The sequence below is a fragment of the Oreochromis niloticus genome, linkage group LG4 (genome assembly GCF_001858045.2).
Source record: "Oreochromis niloticus isolate F11D_XX linkage group LG4, O_niloticus_UMD_NMBU, whole genome shotgun sequence".
NCBI lineage: Eukaryota > Metazoa > Chordata > Actinopteri > Cichliformes > Cichlidae > Oreochromis > Oreochromis niloticus.
This window is the reverse complement of record NC_031969.2, coordinates 11689964-11711670: the sequence shown is the minus strand read 5'-3', so window position 1 is coordinate 11711670 and position 21707 is coordinate 11689964. Positions and strand designations below refer to the sequence as shown.

Below are 21707 nucleotides of genomic sequence, written 5' to 3'. Positions count from 1 at the left end.
GTGGTCATTAGTTAAATAAATATTTGCTCTTTTCCTAATTTTACGTTTCCTCTCATCAGTTATTCCTACTGAATTATTCATTTAAACACCAGTACAAACAGCACATTCAGGAACACTGACAACAGCAGCTCAATGAATAATAACAATAACAATAACAATAAGTGACTACAAGTGTGACAAACAGTTAAGCCATTTCTTTGCATGCTTCGACACATCTGTCACCAGCGAGTCGATCCACCAAACCCAGCTTGAGGAGTAGCAGCGACCTCTCGCCCTGGAGTTTCACCAGGTGACCTCTACAGCAGGGGCACCACCAAGGGGTGGCCAGAGGGGGCACTGGTCATCTGCCAAAATTTGCTGTCCCTCTCAGTGGCCCCTCCCTGACACGGCTGTCCTGTGTTGGTAAAAATTTTAATAAAAATGAGACAGGAAGACACCCGACAATGAGCTCAAACATTATCTTGTTATGTCTTCCTGTTTAAAATTTATTAGGTTTTCATATGTACTTGTTTTCAGTGATATCGACTTCAATAGCAGGAAATTAACTATGCAAATAGATATTTTCTCTCGCTCTCTTTTCCCTCCTATATTTTTTAAGTAACCTGTATTTCACAACAGCTTAATAAAACTGGAAATTTTACTGGATACCACCCCAATATTTATTGTGGCCCCTATATTGCCACCCTTATGAAAAAATTCTGGCAGTGCCCCTGCTGTACAGAGAGGAAAATCAACAACAAAAAGGCTGAAGGACCAGAGAAATGTCGGGCTAGGTCTGGCTCTGAAGTCAACCGTCAGGAGTTTTTCTGAACATTTTAGAGCCTTCAGTGTGCCACAGTCTCTGTCTACCTCAGATCCATTTTTGTTTCTGTGCCTAAGAAGTCAGCTGTCGTCTGCCTCAGTGACTCTCGCCCTGTCGCACTGACCCAGAACATTATGAAGGGCTTTGAGAGGATCATTCTTAAACACTTTAAGGACAGGTCTTCACATAGCCCTGTCTCACCTGCAGCTTCCTAACACATATGTTAGGAAGATATTTGCCTACTGTAGACTCTGCCTACAGTAGTCCTTCATGGCGTTATTTTTGTGCCACTATTCTGAGCGCATGTAAAAAAAAATTGAGCACACGTAAAAAACATTTGCAGGTGCAAGTGTCGCATTTTGAGGAAAAATTTATTTTGAGCGAAGAAAAGCTAAATTTGAGTGAACAAAATTCATTGCTGCTGTTGTGACAGTGATGTACACTCCAGCAAACAGCTGATACTAGAAATTAATATTAAATAAATTCTAACAACAGCTGATCAAGCTTAAACGTGCTGCTGTTGTTTAGCGCAACATCCACAGGTTTCCTCTTTCTGGCGCAAAGTGGGCGATAAACAAACGAGAGACGATCAGCTGATCATTGATCAGTTTAATGATTGAAGTAGCAACAGGAGAGAGACGAAACGCGTTCCTTTTCCCCTCAATACGGATGTATTGTAATTGGTCCAGCCCAGAGTTGATCATGACCAATTGGCTAATCCACCACCTTTCATTGTTTATACCATTACAAAAACAAACAAACAAACATAAAAATGAAAAATCATTATTGGCTCACTGGGCAAATGCCCGGTATGCCCAATGGCCAGTCCATCTATGCGGTCAGCTGGTGGGTAACAGGCATCTCCGAGAACGTTAGAGCACTTTTGCAAATATGTGATGTCTTGATAAATCGAGCAGACATTTGAAGTTCACACAGCAGCATTCTCGCATGAAAATATCTTAAAACTTTATTTTGTGACCCAGAAAGAGTAATAATTCAAACTCCGCCACTCTGTGTTCCTCCGCTACTGCCTCGTTTGATTTTTGGACGAAATGGATTCTGGGATATTGCATTTCGTCATTTCGATCTGATTGGAGACTAAAACAGCCAATCAGATTTTTTTGCATCCAAGTCTGTGATTGGCTGGTTTTGTGGCACAAATATAACGGCGAACAGAAAGAGCTGAGCGCGCACGGGCAGAAATGTTGAGAGCGCAAGCAACACATTGCGAGCAAGCGCAAATGCAAAAACTGAGCAAGAGGGACTGCTATTGTGTGTGTGTATGGATAATAGCAAACACTGAAATACATTTTTTGCACGCAGCAATGAATTTTGTTCACTCAAATTTAGCTTTTCTTCGCTCAAAATAAATTTTTCCTCAAAATGCGACACTTGCACCTGCAAATGTTTTTTACATGCGCTCAAATGTTTTTTACATGCGCTCAGAATAGTGGCACAAAAATAACGCCATAGTCCTTTAGTGTAATAGTAGATAAACTAGCACTGAAGCTGCAAAAGCTGAACATTAAGTTCTTGGGCAGGCACATCACAGCTAATCTCACCTGGTAAAGAAGGCCCAGCAAAGGCTCGTTCCCACAGGAGGCTTAAATGAGCCGGTCACAGCACAGGGGATTGTGGGAAGTCCTCTTCCAGGAGTGGACTCAGCATATACTGAGAGCTTCACTCTACAATGCTTAATGCAATACAAACTTTTTAATCGATTTCCTTATTGTGTCTATTTTTTTTACTGTGTTTTGTTGATATTTTAAGTTGAGAACTACTGCACAGAATTTCGTAATGCGACTGCATAATGACAATAAAATATCTTGAATCGTTGATCAAAGTGCAGACTTGGATTATTTTTGCATATATGGATTATTTTCTGTTCACCTCACTTGCATTAAACACCTTCTTTTATGAATATTTCCAATTAAATATTGAAAATGAAAACGTGAATTTCAGGAATGCTTTAAATTTGTTGGCGTCTTCCACATTTAATGGAAACACTGTATGTTTCACAGGTTGTTGCTTGATTTAGAGATACAAAACAATCACAGAGCAGTTTAAAAACAAAGGGTTCACTACTCCTCAGGAGTCAGCCTTATTGAAATCCATAAATTAAAGGAAAGATAAACCCTTCATTTAGTAATGCCCCTTTTGTGCCCTGCCTGGGATATTTCTACAACTCCTTAGTTTGTAACCGTTTGCATGACACCCCTGCTGTGACAGATTTGTTTTTTGTTGTCTTCTTCTCAGAAACAGCGTTGCTTTCCTGTTTTGACAGCAAGTCTCTTTTGTTCTGTTTGTTTTTGTGTTAAACCCTGTGACAGGTCATCTTATCCGGGTTGCTCTAACTGAAATAGGACCTGATGTGGTAAAGACATTGATATTACCTCCAGGTGAGCCAAAGCACTGGCACAACCTTGAATAGCTGCTTTTCACCTTTTACTTTTCCCATACTGCCATACGTAGCTTTTAGTAATTGAAGATAATGGTCTAAGTAAGTAGCTTGTATTAAAAATCAAGATTTGCTCTCAAAAAGAATTGATCTTTTGACAGTCTTAAAGAGACGAGGCAACGCAAACGGTTTTACATGCAGTCAGATGACATCGCACACTTAAAACACAGCACTGCCAGCTCGGTTATAACCCACGGCAAACATAGTCAGATCCCAAACAATGTCAGAACAAATTAAAGGGCAACACGCTTCTTTGGGAGACCCAGACTTTAGGTTGTGTGTGACAAGAAAACAGAGAAGAGAGGCAGAAAATACAGATATGTGAAAGGATGGGGTAAAGATTTTTTACTCTTTTTTTTACATTCTGTCCTGCTGGTACGTGTTTTTGTTAGATTTTCTGACTTTCTGTATTTGGAGGTTTGGATGTGTGTCATTTACCAATAAACCTGAGAGAATATTCTGCAGGGATTCATGCTTGGGAACTCTAAACTGGGTCATATGAAAGCTTGAAGCAGATCTTTTGGCAGTTTCCTTGCTAGAGCTGCCATGAGTGTTGTTGTCATAACTAATTAAGCAGGAAATTTTGGGGGAAACCTTAACTCTTGTGTAATCCTGTACTTATTTCCATCATCAGTTTATGACACTCAGTGCTTATAAGGGTTACGCTGGTGATGAAGTGCTATAATTTACCCTGCTCTTGAACCCATTTCCCTCCCTTCTCCTTTAAGTGACTTAGTTTTTGCAAATCCCAGGATGTTTTCTGACAACCTGTACCAAGCATGATCTTGTTCAGTTTTCCGATAGATTAGCTGCAGCAGTTGCAATAGACTGTAGGCTGGCAACAAGTCAAGGATGTAGCCCATCTCTTGCCCTATGACAGATGGGATAGCTTCTAGCCCACCCTGTTATTTGAATCGCATAAGTGGTTAAGAAAATGGATGGATAGTTACAGTAAGCTATACACCAAGACTCTGATGCTGGTCAGTTTGAGCTGCCTGATGAGTGTACTGATCACAAAGCGGTTGGATTCTATCAAGAATTCCAAGATCACAGTCACAAATCAATCTATCTTGTCCAGCTTAAACTGGGGAGTAAGGTCACAGCTACTGATCTGTTTGAGGTGTGATGTTAGTGAAATGCTTCATCCTGTCAATTGACAGGTACTAGAAGTCTTTGGTCTTTGGCACACTCTGTGTCCTTATGGATTGTTGTGCCTGGGCTACCTTAGATAGTGTTAGACTAGGTTTTAGTTTTTGAAAGCTCCTGCTCTATTCTGACCAAACAAAAGATGGATGTAGCCTCTGGTTGTGAAAAATGTGGATGTATCTTAAATCTTCATTCTTGCTGATGAGAAAAAAAACAGCGTTGCTCACTGTGAATTAAGTAAACACATTCCTAATAAATCTGTGTTCTTAGTTAATTGCTTAATTTACTTACCTAATTTCGTAAATTTTGGTCAAAATTTCGGCAAAATTACTTACTAAAAGTATACTTAATTTGTGTGGCTGCTTTGATACTGATGTGTCAGCAGTGCCTGCCTGATGAATATGCAGTGGATCCACCCCTCATACATCAGGTTTCAAAAACCCAAGGTGCTGACAGCCAAAATGTCGAACTCAAGGATACAATATGGGAATCTACCAAACATTTGATGGCATTGCAGTGTCTTTCATGGACTCTTTATCTGTGCAATCATTTGCAGTACCAAAAGAAATGTAAAAACTGAGGATTTTATATGTTACAAACATACAAGTGTGTACAAGTAAACAAACACGCTATAACTGCTAATAAACAAGCTTAAGGGTCAGTGGTAGATATTAGATTTTCTAACTTTTGTGCAGAAGCAGACTTTTTCCTGTCTTCATGCAAAGTTAAGCTAAATTGAGTTTTTTATACTGTAGTGTATATACTCCATATGTCAAAGTAAAAAAAAAGAAAACTACATGCCCTTTCAGTTTTATGTGTAAGGACAGAAAAGAAATCATCTAAATTAGGTAAATACAAAACATATTCCACTGTGTCATCAAGATGTAGAATCAGTGTGTGCAGAACCAAGAATATCCTCACTACTTCCATAGGAATTTAGAGGATAAGTAGCAGCCAGATGCTGCTAGTGAAGTGCACTTGATTAATTGATCATCAGCAAGTGTGAGCATGTCTATAAAAACAGAAGTTTTGGCAGTTTGCTGGAGCATTGAGCTTTATGCCAAGGAGGGAAGAAATTAGCAATGATCTTAGTGAGGCAGTCTACTACCCATCAATCTGGGAAAGGTTAAATGGGCATTTCCAAGTATTAGAAAGTCCATCATTCATTAGAGGTTGTACTTTTTTAAGGACCAGATGATTTTTATAACATCCCAATAGGTAAAACTTTAGAATTAACTGTCTGTCTACCATGCCTGTTATATCATTTAGGTGAATAATGGTGCTAAAAGGTGTGAGATAAACAGTTTCCTAAAGCAACATGACTCTTAGAAAGAAACAGCCAGCAGACACAGGTACGATTAACAAATGCTATATTTCTTGAAAGATTTAGTCAAACAAGACACATGGGCCAATGCAGTATGAGTGCCTATAGACATTGTAGTTCGGCAGTCAAAACTTTATTATATAGCATTTTGTATGCGTGAAAATTCTGTTCATATCCCTTCATCCCTAAAAAAACAAACATAAAAACAAAAAATCTGGAGAAATTTGTCTTGAGTTACAGAGAGTGACGTCAGATTGCCCAGTCTGCTTTTATATATCTATAAAAAGCCCTTATGTAAGCTGAGTAGTCAACGAATTTCACAGCAGACAAATGGTATAGGATACATATAAACACAAGTATTACATAGCAATCCAAGGCAGCCTATTGCTGCCTATTACAAATTATTATGAGACAACGCATTACTTTTTTTTTGTCTTTTTCTTTTTTTTTTTTTTCTTTTTCTTTTTTTTTTTTGCAGATGCAAAAGCTGTACAAGAAACTGCCGAGTCTTCCTTTCACTTTCAGCGAATGTGTTGGCAAAGCACTTGGATACAATGCAATATCATTTAACATTAAATATATGAGTGCATGTGTACCGTACAAGCTTCAAACACATGGCATATAATGTAATTCAGCTGCTTGATGTTACATTGTATGGCATGTGCTAGGTGATTGCGAGGGGCGGGGGCAAGGGGTGCGGCCATGAAATCTGGAAGCACTTCAAAATGTTTCTGTTGGTCAATTATTGAAAAACACCGTACAAAAACGGACAGAAAACAAAGAAACAATTGAACCATACAACATAATCTATATATTGCTCGGGATCGTGGAGCCCAAGTATGTCTACCAGGTTGCATTCAGATAACCTGCCGTAGAATACTTGATGATTCTTTTATAGAGAGGAAGTTTTACAAACAACAGTCAGTTAGCTCTGACTCGAGCGAGCAATGCCACAGTCTGTCGTAATCAGGAGAGATTGAGTAAATTCACTCTAAGCTGATGATCCAAAGCAGTCGCAGGATTCTCACCGTTTTGGATGTTTAAGCATCAGTTAGGTGTACTCAGTTTCTCCTGATTCAAGGCTTTTGGTCCTGCTTCATAACACAAAGTTGGAGACTTTGTGTTTAGGATATAAGTAGCGTTATACCTCTGTGGCTCTTGTGTCTTGTTTCAGGTGTGTGTGGATGTTGGTACATGTATGTTTCTGTTGTCCACAACAGAGGCAAAATTGTGGCTCATCAGAGGATTTTTCCGTCTAGTTAAGTCATTTGCTTGAAGGGAGTCATTAAGGTCCATCCAGCGTTGATGAAAAAACCCATCCTTCACTGCTTGCTGTCCATCGGGAAATTAACACTGAAAGATGTCATTGTTTTCCAGTACATCAGCAAGATTGCGGCTGTGATGCGGATCTCACAAAATGAACAATTCAAGAAGCAGCCGTTCACAGCGCTCGCTGTCAGCCAATCTCCGCGAGACATGACAGCTAACAAAATCCGAGCAAAGCTTTCAAGTTGCCAGTCTCTTTCACTTTGCTGGTAGCCTGTCCTCAGGCTTTGCTTGTCCTGAAGGACTAACTCTGCTCCTTAATTGCAAATCCTGGAGCCTGTGTTGGCATTCTGTTCAACCTCCGTGTTGTTGGGTAGCACAAGCTTCACGCCCTCTGAGGTCAGCCAGTGAGTACAAGGTCCAGTTCCTGATTTTGTTGTTGTGCAAATCAGAGTAAACACCATCTTTGACTCCCAGCTACAGTCACAAAGCGTTTTTGATAGCTGGTTGCTTGAATGCACAGAGATAAGACCCAGAATGAATGTTTTTAGACCACCCAGACAAGTCAGAATGAAAAACAACCATCGCGATATCGGCTGTGTCCGTACAGCCACGTTTCTCTTTTCTCATCTCATCTCCTTCATTTTTTGTCTCAAGCCCTCTGCACAGCTCATTCTTTCGCTCAGCTCTGCGTCGTTTTTAACACTCGTGCCCTTATTAGCACCCATCCTTAAACTCTGAGGAGGGCTCTAAATAGGCAAACAGAAAGAGAGAGATAAGGATAGGGCGAGGGAGGTTTAGCGCTTATTGCTTCACTGATGCATATTGCTTGTTTACTTGCTGTCATTCCTTATTTGTTCTCAACCCCTTTTGCATTCCGACTGATTAGGGAGAGAGCCCACAGAACGGTTTGGTAGGGATTTTAGAGGCCAGAAAGCTTTTCATATGAAGTGACCCACTAAAAAATGTGGCACCTCGAGAAAATAAAAGTCAAAGAGATGGTGAAGCCACGCAAGAGAAGCTGCAATACTGAATACTGTGCAGCGCTGGCGAAAGCATAAGCACAGATGTGTTTGATGCATATTCACAGCATGCATATCCCATTGATGCTTTTGTATTCATGATCCCCATTCTCTGCTGATCCCCTATTACAAAAGCATGCCAGCAGCCCCTAGCACCACTCCAACAGCTTGCCTAACAGGTTTTTCACATCTTGGAGAGGTAAAGTGGAGAAGCCATTGCAGCATTACAAGCGAGCATTATGCTGCTACTTGATTCTCGCTCGTTAAAGTTTTACCCTGCTGCTCATTTTATTTGCTTGTGCACATTCACAGCTCCAATAAAATTGAGATGCAAATTGGGGAATTTGGCTGACTGACATTTCTGCTGGCAAGTAAAACAAACAAACAAAATCTTCTCAAAAATTTAAATCTGTCTTACATAAAATCCACTTTACTTCTTTAAGCTTGGCATCAGCAAATCTCCAGATATGAATAATATATTGCAAAGCATTTGGTCATTGATGCCACAGCTTGTGTTTGTGGATGCTAGCTTGTGCATGTGCGTATGAATGTAATCGTTTTTGTGTGAGTGCTTGTGCGGTGTGGTGTAGTGAGGATGAATCTGGAGCCTGCCATGCTTTGACTGGCTATGTCATTAAATATAGTTTTCTCCTTGTACATGCTCAAACACACTATGAAGACCCAGTGAGGCTATCACGGTTTACAACAGCTTGCAGCAGTGGGTACCAAACATCAGGGAGAGTGCTTCGTACCCACTGCTCAACCCTTCCTGGATATGGATGCACAAAGGGAGGCCGGGCAGTAGAAGAAAGTCTGCTAGGACACTACAAGTAAGAGAAAGCAAGTGAGATACAGAGTGAAAGAAGAGAGATGGATGGAGAGACAGAAAGGGAGGGAAAGAGAGAATAAATGCCAAATAATGTGCGACTCTGTTAAGCGGTGCTGTTTGATGAGGTTCCACCACCTGCCGGATGCGCTGTAGCATGAGCCAGGCATATGCACTGCGGAATAGCTGGTGTCCCAATGATAACAAATGAAAGTGAATTCAATCAGTGAGTCAGACTGGCTGCTGGATTGGTCTATATTGAGGAGGAGGAATTGGAAATAAGTGGTGCGGCGGTAAGGGATTCTGAAGGCTCAAAGCATTAATGCATTTTTTTTTAATACTTAAGCTTTCAGAAAATTGCTATTTGGCAAACTACTCAAGGAATTCTACTTTAAAAAACAGTATTTCTAGTTACTCCTCTGGAATAGCAATTAGGTAAAGGTACAAAAGGTGCCTTTTATGGTTGGAACTTTTAACATGGGCAAATTTCCATTATTTCCTTGTGTTTAGCTATTGTGCCTGTAAGGGTCATGCCACATTTATGCTAGCTGACATTGTGGCAAGAATTTGGTGAAATCTTCATAAAGGTTTTTCTAAGATTAACTAAAAGTGAAAATAAGAGTTAATGGCTAACTGCACTCATGATAAAGCTGATAAATAACATTTGTCTTGTTTAATGCATTATTTTATTTTAAATGCTATTTTTCGTGGCTAGCAAGCTAGCTAAGAAGACACCACCTATAAATAAGACAAATTAACGATTAGCTGGTGCAGAACTCCTGTGTTCACCAAACATGGAGAGACAGCAAACCAAATTGAAACAAAAAGGGATTTTTTCTAAGATGAAAAGATATAATTTATGTATTAAAATGTAGAATGAGCATCGACGGGTTGTTTATGTTTCCACGTATGATTATCAATGGGTATTATTTTCCACTTTTAGTCCTTGGTATAAATCGAGACCTGGCTAATTTTTTATGTCAGTATTCAACAGTTTGAAGCGTTATCTCCCAGAAATCCACCGATTTACGCTGCTGTGTATGCACGTGGAAGCAGTTATTAACTTATAGTGTTTGAGCACTTCATTAGGAGGGAGTGAAGTACACTGCAGTGTACCATGTACAATTGGTTTCAGCCTTTCAGAATATGTTAGTTTTGCAGAAATATCTCCATGCATCAAACAGCAGGAAAAAGATTCCTGAATGCATCACATCACTCTCTTCCTACATCCAGAATTATGCTAATCATTAGTGTCTAATTATGAAAATGCATCTTTGCAAATGTACGGCACCAAAAATAACAAAGCGGATTTCTGGGGTCAGAGAAAATCCATGTCTGTACTAATGTGCAGGATTAGCTGACTTTTCTGTGATGCATTTGTGAAATGGAAAGAATTCACTGACTTTGCAATGACATTTCTGGATGATCCCTTTGCCCCTTTTTTAGGTATTGTAACACATCCTCGGCTTCATGTAGAGGTAAAAATATCCACCACGTCACAAGAGACTGTGACTGAAATTTGCTGTTCAACATGCTGCCACAAATAACTAAAGGGCTGGGTTGTTCATTTGCCCAGTTTTTCGGATGGAGGTGGGGTTTTCTGTGGTCTCTTGACACTGCTGGGAACCTTCTATAATTTTTGACAAGTGTGTAGTATGTGCATGTGTGTGCATGCCTCAGATTTTCTCATCTTTCTCATCTCACTTGCACCCTCCCACACTACCCTGCCCTCCACTCTAGTATGAATTGCAAGGCTGATATCTCATTCTTTGGAGGGCTGGAGGGCAATGAGTGCTGACAACACAATGGCATTGTGTCTACTGATGAGAAGCTAGAATCTTGGAGGACACACTCGTCTACCCTCCTCTCCTGACAGTGTCAGAGTCTGGGCTAGTTTGAGGGGTAAATAGCATGTATGAGTAGAATTTGGACATTTGTACATAATGGAAGGGCACTCCGCACCTGAGCAAATGTCACCGAGGTACAAGGGGCTTGAGAGGAGAGAGCTGTGCCAACTGCCACTCAATTATTTAGAGGCGCTGCTGGGTTCAAAGAGTCACAGCAAATAATCCACTAATCCACCACCTTCACAGCTTATCTGCAACTTATCTGTTTTGCTCCAGTGGTCGTAAAAGTACACAAATATCACTCACATTATTGTTATTCTTGGTAACAATGACAAGGAAAATGCAGAGTTAAAAAAATTCCAGATACGATATTTGCTTGCTCCAGCACACCATTATAACTGAGGATATAAAAGATATTAGAACGTTTCCCCTCTACTGCTCCATTTTTGTCTTCTGTCTGTTCATCAATCCTGCCCCATGTTCACACAGTGACCTCTGTTTTGCTGTTAGTGGCCAGTCCCTTGTGCTTGGGGTGCATATGCGGCGAATGACCGTAGCCCAGCGGCTGCGAGAAGAGCTCGGGCAGCGTTTCAATGCTGAACTGCCTCTTGTTGGAGTAGGCCTGGCGCCGGCTGTTCTGTTGGTGCAGTGTCTGGTGCTGCTGCTGTTGGATAGGGTGATGCTGCTGCCCACCAAGGCCCATGTGGGAGGCTGCCGGGTGCTGAATGTGGCTCTTACTTGGGTCCCAAGCTTTGAAGGCTGAGCTGGAGGTGAGTGGGTGAGTGTTGGTCTTGGAGATCTTAGGTTTGGGGATCTGGGAGGCGTTGATGGTAATCGCTAAAGGTGCATGGACATCTGGTGGTGGGAGGAAGGGCTTGTCCTTGGGGTGGAAGTTGATAGGCTGGAAGGTGGGAGGGGACTGGCGGTGGGTGTAGTCTACCATTGGGTAGCTCTTGTAGTAGTCTCTTGGAGTTGTGTCTAGATGAAAAGAACAGTACAAGACAAAGAGATGGTTATATTTTGATATTATACAACAACAACAATCTTTATTTATAGAGCACATTTAAAAACCAACGGTATGCCAAAGTGCTTAACATAAAACAAGGAAATAACACAAATATAATCAGGGTCATAAAAATTTAAATTATGTTCACAGGAAAATGCCACCAATACACAACGGCGATATGACATACACAGCGCAAATAAAAGCATAATAGGAAAATTAATAGGATAAATCTATGCAAACAAGGCCAGCATTAACCGGTAGAAAAAGCAAGATTAAACAAATACGTTTTAAGCCGTGATTTAAAAGATTGAATAGAGTCAGACGCCCGGATGCCAATCGGAAGGTTGTTCCACAACTCTGGTGCAGCCAGAGCAAACGCTCGGTCACCTCTAGACTTCAGCCGAGATCTAGGCTGCACCAACAGTAACTGTGAAGATGATCTTAGAGCCCTAGCAGGAACATATGAGTTTAGGAGTTCCTTAAGATAGCTCGGTGCTGTGTTATTAGTGATTTTAAAAGTAATCAGCAGAATTTTAAATTGGATGCGGTATTTCACAGGCAGCCAGTGCAAATCAGCTAGGACGGGAGTGATGTGGGCAAACTTCTTAGTTTTGGTTAGAATGCGTGCTGCAGCATTTTGGACTGTCTGTAATCTATGAAGAAGGGCAGAGTGGAGACCAAAATAGAGTGAATTGCAATAATCCAGCCTCGAAGTTACAAAGGCATGGATGAGCTTTTCCAGGTCTCTATGCGGGATATACTGCCTGGCCTTAGAAATAAGGCGGAGTTGGTAAAAACTGGATCTAACAACAGCAGACACTTGTTTATCAAGTTTAAACGAGCTGTCAAGTAACACACCCAGATTCCTAGCAGTGTCAGAAAAGGAACTAGTGAGAAAACCAAAAGCATCACGAAGTTGGGCACGAAGAACGTTACTGCCAAAGACCACAATTTCAGTTTTCTTATCATTAAGGATAAGAGTATTTGCCAGGAGCCATTGCTTGACCTCGCACATGCACTCTCGAAAACAATTCAAGGACAAAGCTAGGTCATCGCTTAACTCAAAGTAGATCTGAATGTCATCAGCATAACAATGAAAAGCGATGTGATATTTCTCAAAGATAGCACTTAAAGGAAGCATGTACAATGAGAACAGAGTAGGGCCTAACACAGATCCCTGAGGGACACCACAGCAGACAGGTACAGCGGAGGAAGAGCAAGTGCCCAGGTGAACCGAGGAGAGCCGATTGGAGAGGTATGATTTAAACCAATCCAGGGCAACACCCTTGATGCCTACAGTATGCTCAAGTCTATATCATTACAATGTTACCATAATCAGTTCTATCTGGTCTTTAACTGATGACGTGATGAATCCTGCTTCCGGGTGCAACCAACTCTGCGTTTAATAAGGCTGTTGTGTTTTTAACATGTTTTAATGCTTTGTATCTTGTTCTATTTAATCTCAACAAGCCCCTAAAAACAGTCATCACTGTCGGCCTCTATTGGTTTTAGTAATCCTACAAAACATCATTGCTGTTTAGTTTTCTGTCTTCATTTATGTCAGAAGTGTGATAGCAGAGCTGTATGTCTTGATTTTTTTTCTGAAATCTCTCAGTCAGAACATGGTATATCATGTTTAGGTGAAAACGAGTGAGCTAGTTTCCTGCTAACTTCTAAATCTGTTAAAATTTATCAATTCTGTTTTCATGGATGCCTGGATGTTAAACTTAATTGTTACACTTGGTAGACAAGCCACATTTTATTACAGATGTTAGAATTTAGACAGTTCTTCAACTCTCAGTGATGCCGCAGTGATTGTTTGACTTTGGGACCTGCAGCGGAGTTTGGGCCCAGACACGGGTAATGACGTCAGACTTAAAGACCGCATAGTGTTGTACTTAAGCTATCCTAAACATTTGTATCAGGCTGTCCAATTGATCAGTAACGGCAACAAAAGTAAATCAAAGACCGATACATTCATTACTGATCTATACTGTTTACAAGGCGCTTTATTACAGTCCCTTCACTGTGTGCAAGAGTGAACATGGACATATGGAAATGATAAAATTAAACCTGATTGTCATCAAGTTTCTCTTTAGACTCTTTGCAAGGTGATCATCACTATGTAACTGTGCCAATGTAACAACATATAATTCTCCAGTAAATATAGTGATTATACATGTGTTGATATAGATAATTCAAAGTTGGTCCTAACAATGAACTTCATACATCTTTTGATTCTAATTGTCAAATATAGACTGTTTTTAGTTTGATATATGAATGTGGACCCCCACCCCACCACCACCAACCACCCCATATATTTTTATATTTTGAGCATTCAAATATTTATTCATTTTTTGCAATTTTTTTTAAAGAAGCTATGGTTTGAAATGCCAGAGAATATCTTTTTATTATCAGTCACCAAATTCCAGATAAATTAACAGGTAAGCCAATAAAAAGAGAGAATTTGTGAGCATTTGTATGATTGCTATTTGCTCTTTGATCCGTGTGCCCGCTGACCATAGATGTAAGGCAGAAGAAACAAATAAAAATACAAGCAACAAACTACGGGGAAAAAGTGGCATGAGCGAGTGCCGAGCAAAAAGAGTGATTTGTAAGGAATAAAAATAGACCGGGTTCAGCATGTCGAGTCAGATTAGTGTGAGCTCTCTGAGTGGAACTCGACTCTGCTGTTTGGTCATCACCACCGCCCCCAACACCACCACCACCACCACCACTTCCCTCATACATGCTCTGCCCTAAAGACACTTACAACCTTGTTTGCTTGGCCCTATTTTATTGGTCCCTTTTCCTGGAGAGAAGAAAATATTTGAAAAATATTCTGCTGTATGATTTTTATGATTTTTCCTTGCCCCTTCACCTTTTCTGACTTCATTGCTCTAAATCAGCCTGTCTCTTAAATTTACATTTCTCTTCCTCGTGACGTAACATCATGCTTTCACCCCCTGTTGTACGAAGTTAGTCTTGTGCATCTGTTTTTCTCGTTATCCTGTTCCAAAAAGAAACAGGATAATGTCAACAGTCCAGTTAGAGCATGTGTGACGAGTTGAATTTGACAGTGGATGGCTGTGTGTGGGCGTTTGTGGCTGCAGACCCCAAATTTATTGATTTATTTACTGTATGAAGAGTTTAGCCAAGGGCCACTTTTCTGCTCCATAGCTAAATCTGTCAATTTCAATAATATATTCTAGCCAAGATGACTAAAACCATTTCCTTATGTTTGCCTTTCCAGAAAAACACCTAGAGGGTGAGTCTCACATTCACACATGTCAGGAAGCTGTCCAGCACTATCACAGTGCTGTAATTGCTTATTGAACACTTTTGTGCGTCCATTGTGTAACTCTAGGGCACTTCAACAGCAGCTGTTGGCGATGGAGACAGAGTTACAGGAAATTATCTACTCCCTCAGAAAAATTCTCCATGCTGGCTCAAGGATTTAAGCAGGTTCTAGCATTTCTCAGTGCACCATCAAGTATTCCAACAGCACTACAGCCATTTTCAGTCTGTTAATTCTGTAGAGGCACAGAAAATACTTCAGGAAAAAGAAATGAGTAAAGGACAGGCACTGGGGGCTATTTATAACAAATGATTAGCAGAAGATTTCTGCTTTTATTTAACTCTGGCACGATACAGATGAGGATTAGTCTGGATTTCTGTGTCTCTGTCTGCAAATATGCACAAGTGAGGATTGTATGTGTGGATTCACACACTTAGCTCAATAATTTGTTGGACCAAGAAAAATTTTCTATAGTTTTGCCTCTGCAAGCCACCAGGGCATTTTAAATAAGTCAAATATTTCTTTGAAGTGAAGACTTTCAGCTTTAATTCAGAAGTTTTAAAAAAAAAAAAAATGTTGCAGTTAACTCTTTAGAAACTGCAGCCACTTTTATACACAGTCCCATATTTCCAGAGGTTCCCCTGAGATGCTCTGCCAGACTTTTACTGAAACCACCTTCAGTTACTGCCTGTTTGTAGGTCTATCTATATTCAATTTCATAATTAATTAAAGCTGCAGGCAGCCACGAGAGGGCCCTTGCACCATGGTGCGGTCCAGCCATGCCGAACATCTCCTGTGCCCACTGTTTGGGAATTGAGTATCCCAGTTAACCATATGTCACACTGATATATGTCATGTGTGGAACAACCTATTAAACTTTCATCTAGATTGGATGATTATAGCCTACTGAATATTTCCTCCTTCCACTAGGTGGCATTCTAACTATTGCTGACAAATGGCATGTCAACCTGTTCGGGTCCAGACTCTGATCATGTCTGTGAAGTCTGGTAGAGTATGAACAGTTTGTCTTTGAATTATAACAGTTTCCTGCTTCATGGCGAATGATTGATTACGGCTTTCCAGGACAAATTTGAGGTTGTTGTGGTCATCCGCCTTGAAACAGCATCTCAAAGTGCAAAACATGACATTTCCTGTTCCCACTAAGTGGCGCTGTGACCATTGTCAAATATTGCAGTTAAAGAGAAGTGTGGTCCAGATTGGACCATGTATGTGTTAATAAGAACAAGTAAAAATTTTTTGGCAAATGACCAAAATTTGCTCTGGTGCCACGGCCACGCCCTTTGACGAAGCTTCTGGTGCTTCTATCAGCAGTCATATCTTACATAAACGCTGGTGACGCGGTTCCACTGGCAGCCATACATACCCATGCCATAACACTACCTCCACCACGCTAGACAGGTGATGTGATTGGATAATTAGCCGTTTCTCTCCTTATCCAGACTTTTCCCTACTCATCATTCATCTTGGTTTCACCTGTCCAAAGAAAATTATTCCAGGACTATGCAGGCTTTTTTAGAAGTCTAATCTTGTCTTCCTGTTTGAATGTAACCAGTTATAAACCCTCTGTATTTACATTCACGAGGGCGTCTCTTGATTGTAGATTTTAAAAATGACACGCCTCCTTGAATACTCCATTTCTTGATTCTTGATTATAATCACAGTATCCCTGCCCTTGGTATAAAACACTTCAGCATGAGGCTAGCAGAATTTGACAGATACACTGATTCAAATGTTGCACACAAAGGGGAAAATACTGGCACACAATGAATTAAACACACCCTTGCTTCTCACAACAATTGCTGTTACTGTCCATTTGAGTGTTTCCACACATGTTGCCAGAAGAAGCACCTGACAGCAGGGTCCTCTGTGGCAGTATTACCCACTATCTTGTCCGTTCCACACTCTCTCCATCTGCGCTCTCTCTCTTTCTCATCCGCTTGTTTCCCGTTCTCTGTTTCATTTATTCCACACTCTTCAACAACATAAGCTTTTGCTCTCTATCCAGTGGCAGCTTGAAGTGATGCCCATGGGCCCAATCTGGGCCACTGCATTATAACTGCATAAATTGGAGCCTCCAAATGATTTCAGTTTGACAATGTGCTGCATTTTGTGAGGTCTATTTCAATGTCGTTTCATTATGTTTACACAGTTATTTCTGCTTCATAAAGGGCTTATTAACATATTGACATTGTGGGAATGAAAGATCCGAGATCCAGTTATTTCTAGACACACACACATATTTCCACTATGCAATTCATAATTTTAAAGCTCATTTTAAAAGAACCCCACTAAGCACACATGCCAGAATAAAGGGATATTTCACCCTAAAGTCACATGCATCTAGTTTTCCTCTAGCTTGTGGTTCTATTCATGAATATAGAGAGCTTTGCCTAGTTTTTGGAGGTATAAGCTTTAGAGATGTCTTCTCTCTGATATAATAGAGCTCAATTGTGTTTGCTTTTTGTTACTAAAAACAAATATATATATATAAAACAACTCTGCAGTGCTGTCTTTATCCAGTAGGGATGACCCCATAACACAACCAACCAACAAACCAACCAAACTTATCTAAAACCTAAACCTAGAAATGTTATTGTGAGCATTTTTGCATAGGGTGAGGTTTAGGATGGGGGTGTTTTGCTACCTGTAGCACAAACCTCTTGTCAAAGTCAGATGGATGATTCAGATAATTATTGTGTGGTGTGGTTGGCAGGGTAAAAGAGACAAGTTTATAAGCTTACCTGTGGAGTAAATACTCCAAGCACTACAAAGCAAGTGCCATTTAGATCAGTTACACAGAAAAGGGGGCAGATATGGTAGGTATCTGCAAAATTAGGCAACTCACACCAAAATAATCTACCTGGATAAATAGTAATACAAGTGTACTGAAAAATGCCACAGTTTCATTTTGGGGTGACATTTCCCTGGAGATTTGTCGGCTGCACATCCATGATGTTAATCTTAATTCCCAACACATTCCAAAGATGCTTTGTTGGATTGAGATCTGGTGACTGTGGAGGCCATTTGAGTACAGAGAACTCAGTGTCATGTTCAAGAAAACAGTTTGAGATTATTTGAACTTTGTGACATGGTGTGCTATCCTGGTGGAAGAAGATGGGTACACTGTCAACATAAAGGGATGGACATGGTCAGCAACTGTCAGAAGATTTCGCATAACCTACTAAGAACGCCGGCCAGAACCCGAATTCACGTCTCTGGACTTTATCCTGTACCTGGACAGGAGCTGTCGACAGACTTCAGCGCGGGCTTCTCACGACGGCAGGACTCGATGAGGCTTTCCTGTGGGGTCACACAAAAGTGCTGTGTCCCATCCGGCTCGAAGGACCAAGAAATGTCAGGAGTTTTCCTGTATTGCAACTCAGGTCGGAATAAAAACGCTCAGACAGGTTTAACGTGTACACGGGTGAGACTCAGGGAGACTCGCACCGTGCAATAGTTGTCAGCCTTTTTATTCATATCATTCTCAGAGACGTACAGGAAGAGATAAAATAGAACTGTGCAGGCTTCCTGTTGAGTCTGCACTTCCCCATTTAAGTGTAACGTCCCCATTTAAGCTTAATACTGAAAGAGCAAACATATTTAGATAAAGAAACGTACTTTTAAGCATAACATAATAAAAATCCCCAAATCCTGAAATCTTCTGACAGCAACAATGCTCAGGTAGTCTGTGGCACTTATACAAGTTCAGTTAGTATTAAGAGGCCCAAAGCGTGCCAAGAAAATATCCCCCTTCACCATTAAACCACCACCACCCTGAACTGTTCACAGATGGTTGGATGGATTCATGCTTCTGCCCATCTAAGTGTTACAGCAAGAACAAAAATTTTGTTGTGCCCATCCAAACTGTAGCCTCAGTAGAGCCTGCGGTCTTCTGCTGCTCTAGCCAATCTGCTTCATGGTTTGATGAGTTGCCTTGCATTAAATGAACTATTTAAACAATGTAACTATTTAACCGCTCATTTTTTAAAATAGTTTTTTTAATAACATAACGTCAAATGGAAATATTATGCTTGTCCCTTTTCACCATGTAAGTTACATTTCAGTTCACTGACAGAGTTGGTAACTCTGGCTGTCCAAAGCAGTGTTCTGTAGATTTTAAGCAATAATTTCCTTAAGAGTATTCAGCTTTTAATTATTTAACACCAGGAAAGTCCAGCAGAGCTGAGGTGGTAAAACTGACTAAGCTACAAGAAAGAAAAAATCCCCCCTGCAGAACATCAGAGCTCAGAAGTTCCATTTGTTTTTAATCAGAAGGTTTCACCTTTATAGAAAAATTGCTGAAGAAAATGTTAATAACTCGATTGCTATGCTTTTCCTCATTAGTCTCTACAGGTTGTTCACTAATCGCTGCCTGTAGAGAAATTGCATCCTGAAGTGCAAAATGTAAAAAAAAAAAGCTAAACCAGAGGAGCTGATTCATCTTCAAAGTCAGACTTTGAGATCCCTCCAGTTCATGTGTCTAAAAATTCACAAAAACTTTTTTTTCATTATTACTTACATTATGTATCCTGAAGCATATACTGAAAATTTCAACAACCACAAAGAGACAAAAAAAATCCAAATTGTAATCTTATGCTGTTCTTCTCAGAAAGCAGATTTTCCTGTTTCCACCCTAATTCTGCATTCACTGGATAATAAATTCATTCCAGTTTATACAAGTGTTGTAACTTGCATATCAAAACAAAATTCAGATTGACAGCATTTTGTCTGTACTCCCCTTTAGAGCTGCAGGATTGTTAAAATGTAATTAAAAACTTCAGGCAGTCTTGGCCTGCAGTTTGGAGACAGAGTGGTTTGGCAAACAGTCCCTCACAGCCTCTTTGAGAAAATCCCTCCACCTTCTGTCTTGTGTTTTTTTCCCTTGCTGTAAACCTGACGCTCACTGGTCACTGACTTGGATTTAGCTCTGTCAGTCACACATAGGTTTGTAATTGTTTATATTTTCAGACTGCTTACTGAGGTTATTAATTCAAAACAAAAAAATCCTTGCCTTCACACTCGATTCTGCTCTCCTCTACATGTTCATCTGGTCTGTGTCCAATCATGTTCTCCCTCTCTCACCTTTAGCATCTTTGTCCCATGCTCTCACTGCCAGTTCACCCTTACTTCCTCCAGTACTTTAATTAAGTTATCAGAACTGCTTGATCCTCAGTCCTGCTGCTACACCTGGCAACGGTTTCCTGACCTCTTTGACATGTTTCACTCTTTCACACAAATTTTAAAATCTAAATTTTTCCCTTTTTTTTTTTTTTACATCATCCTTTGTGTCTTGCTTTGCAGGAGAAATTTTAAAAAGCAAAAGTGAGGTTTTACCTGCTGCAGTAAGTCCTAGTGTGTTAATAAAGATTTCAAAGCAGCTTAGTTCAGATACATGCTGTTTCACCTGGCTGATGGTCAGCTGTCCCGTCCAAATTGTTGGGTGTCCTAGCTATGACTTTGTCCACACAGGAAGGATCTCTGGACCCACTGGCTTGTTTATTGCACAGTAAGAGAAGTGATAAGCATGTGTGAAAAGATGATTGGTCTGAGTACATGTACTGCATAGCACTGTGCAAAAGTCTCGAGCTTGTATCTCAAGCCACTTTGTCACTAGCAGCAACAGAGGCTATAGTTCCCATTTCTTTGGTTGGTCTATGAAAAACACCAAAGATAACAGTTTGACAGGCATAAATAAGTATCTTTATACCAACAAGGTGATACCCACACAGCTATTAGGCAGAACTTGGCAGATCTTGGCCTGGTGGCAGTGTGTCCTTAAAACAACTGAGGGAATTGAATCATTGGAAGACAAAATAAATAGTTGCAGGTCTTTAAAAAGTATCTACAGCAGATGGATTTGAAAATCATGTGCTTAGGAAATAGGAAAAAAATGAGCAAAGACCTGACACCAGACCTGAGAGATGGAGTTTACTGTTCACTGTAGCCTCATAAAAAATGATCTCAGTGGATGTGTGGCTGTCAAGAAGCGATCCTTAAGGAAGGAAAACAGAAAAGATGAGGTATGCCAAATTACGCAAGAACTGTCAGTGGTCAGAACATCAGTGGTTACAGGTCTGATGGGGTGACGAATCTAAATTTGAAATTTTTGGTTCAAATCTTTGTCAGTACATATAGAGGAGGTCAGGAAAGAGGCAGCGAGTGTCTAGAGCCATAAATAAAACACGGGGGAGGCTCTGTCGTGGTTTGGGGCTGCATCTCAGGCAGTCATGTTGGGGCGACAGAACGTGTAAACACAGAAAAGCACCATCAGATTTTGATCCACTATGCAATACCATCTGGAAAGCTTCTGATTGGCGTAGGCTTCATTTTTTAGCACTGATCCCAAACACACTGCCAATGCAGTAAAAACATACCTGGATAGAAAAACACACAATGTTACACTGTCAGTCATGGACTGGCCTCCCCAGAGCCCGGACATCAACATCACTGAAGCAGTGTGGGATCATTTTAAAGAGAACAGAATGAAAAGGAAGCAAAATCCAAAGAAGAGCTTTGAATGCCCTTCAAGAAGTCTGGAGAACTATTCCTGAAGACTACTTAAAGAAATGACAAGAAATAGAGAACTCTAAGAGAACAAGCTTCTGAAAGTGAAACAAGCACAAGCTGATAGGATTGTTTTTTGTGCGGTATGAAGAATAAAATAAGGAGGAAACAGTTAGCCTGGCTTTGT

General features: G+C 40.4%; 1 protein-coding gene across 1 annotated transcript in view; it reads right to left on the bottom strand.

Annotated features, from left to right (window-relative positions):
* Nucleotides 1-5759: 5759 nt before the first annotated feature.
* Nucleotides 5760-21707, bottom strand: part of LOC100707122 (protein shisa-8) — a 115250-nt gene continuing 99302 nt past the window's right edge. The window contains exon 5 of the mRNA XM_005459451.3: nucleotides 5760-11669. Coding sequence (XP_005459508.2) covers nucleotides 11173-11669 — 497 coding nt within the window. The 3' untranslated portion in view covers nucleotides 5760-11172. The remainder of the gene's footprint in view (nucleotides 11670-21707) is intronic.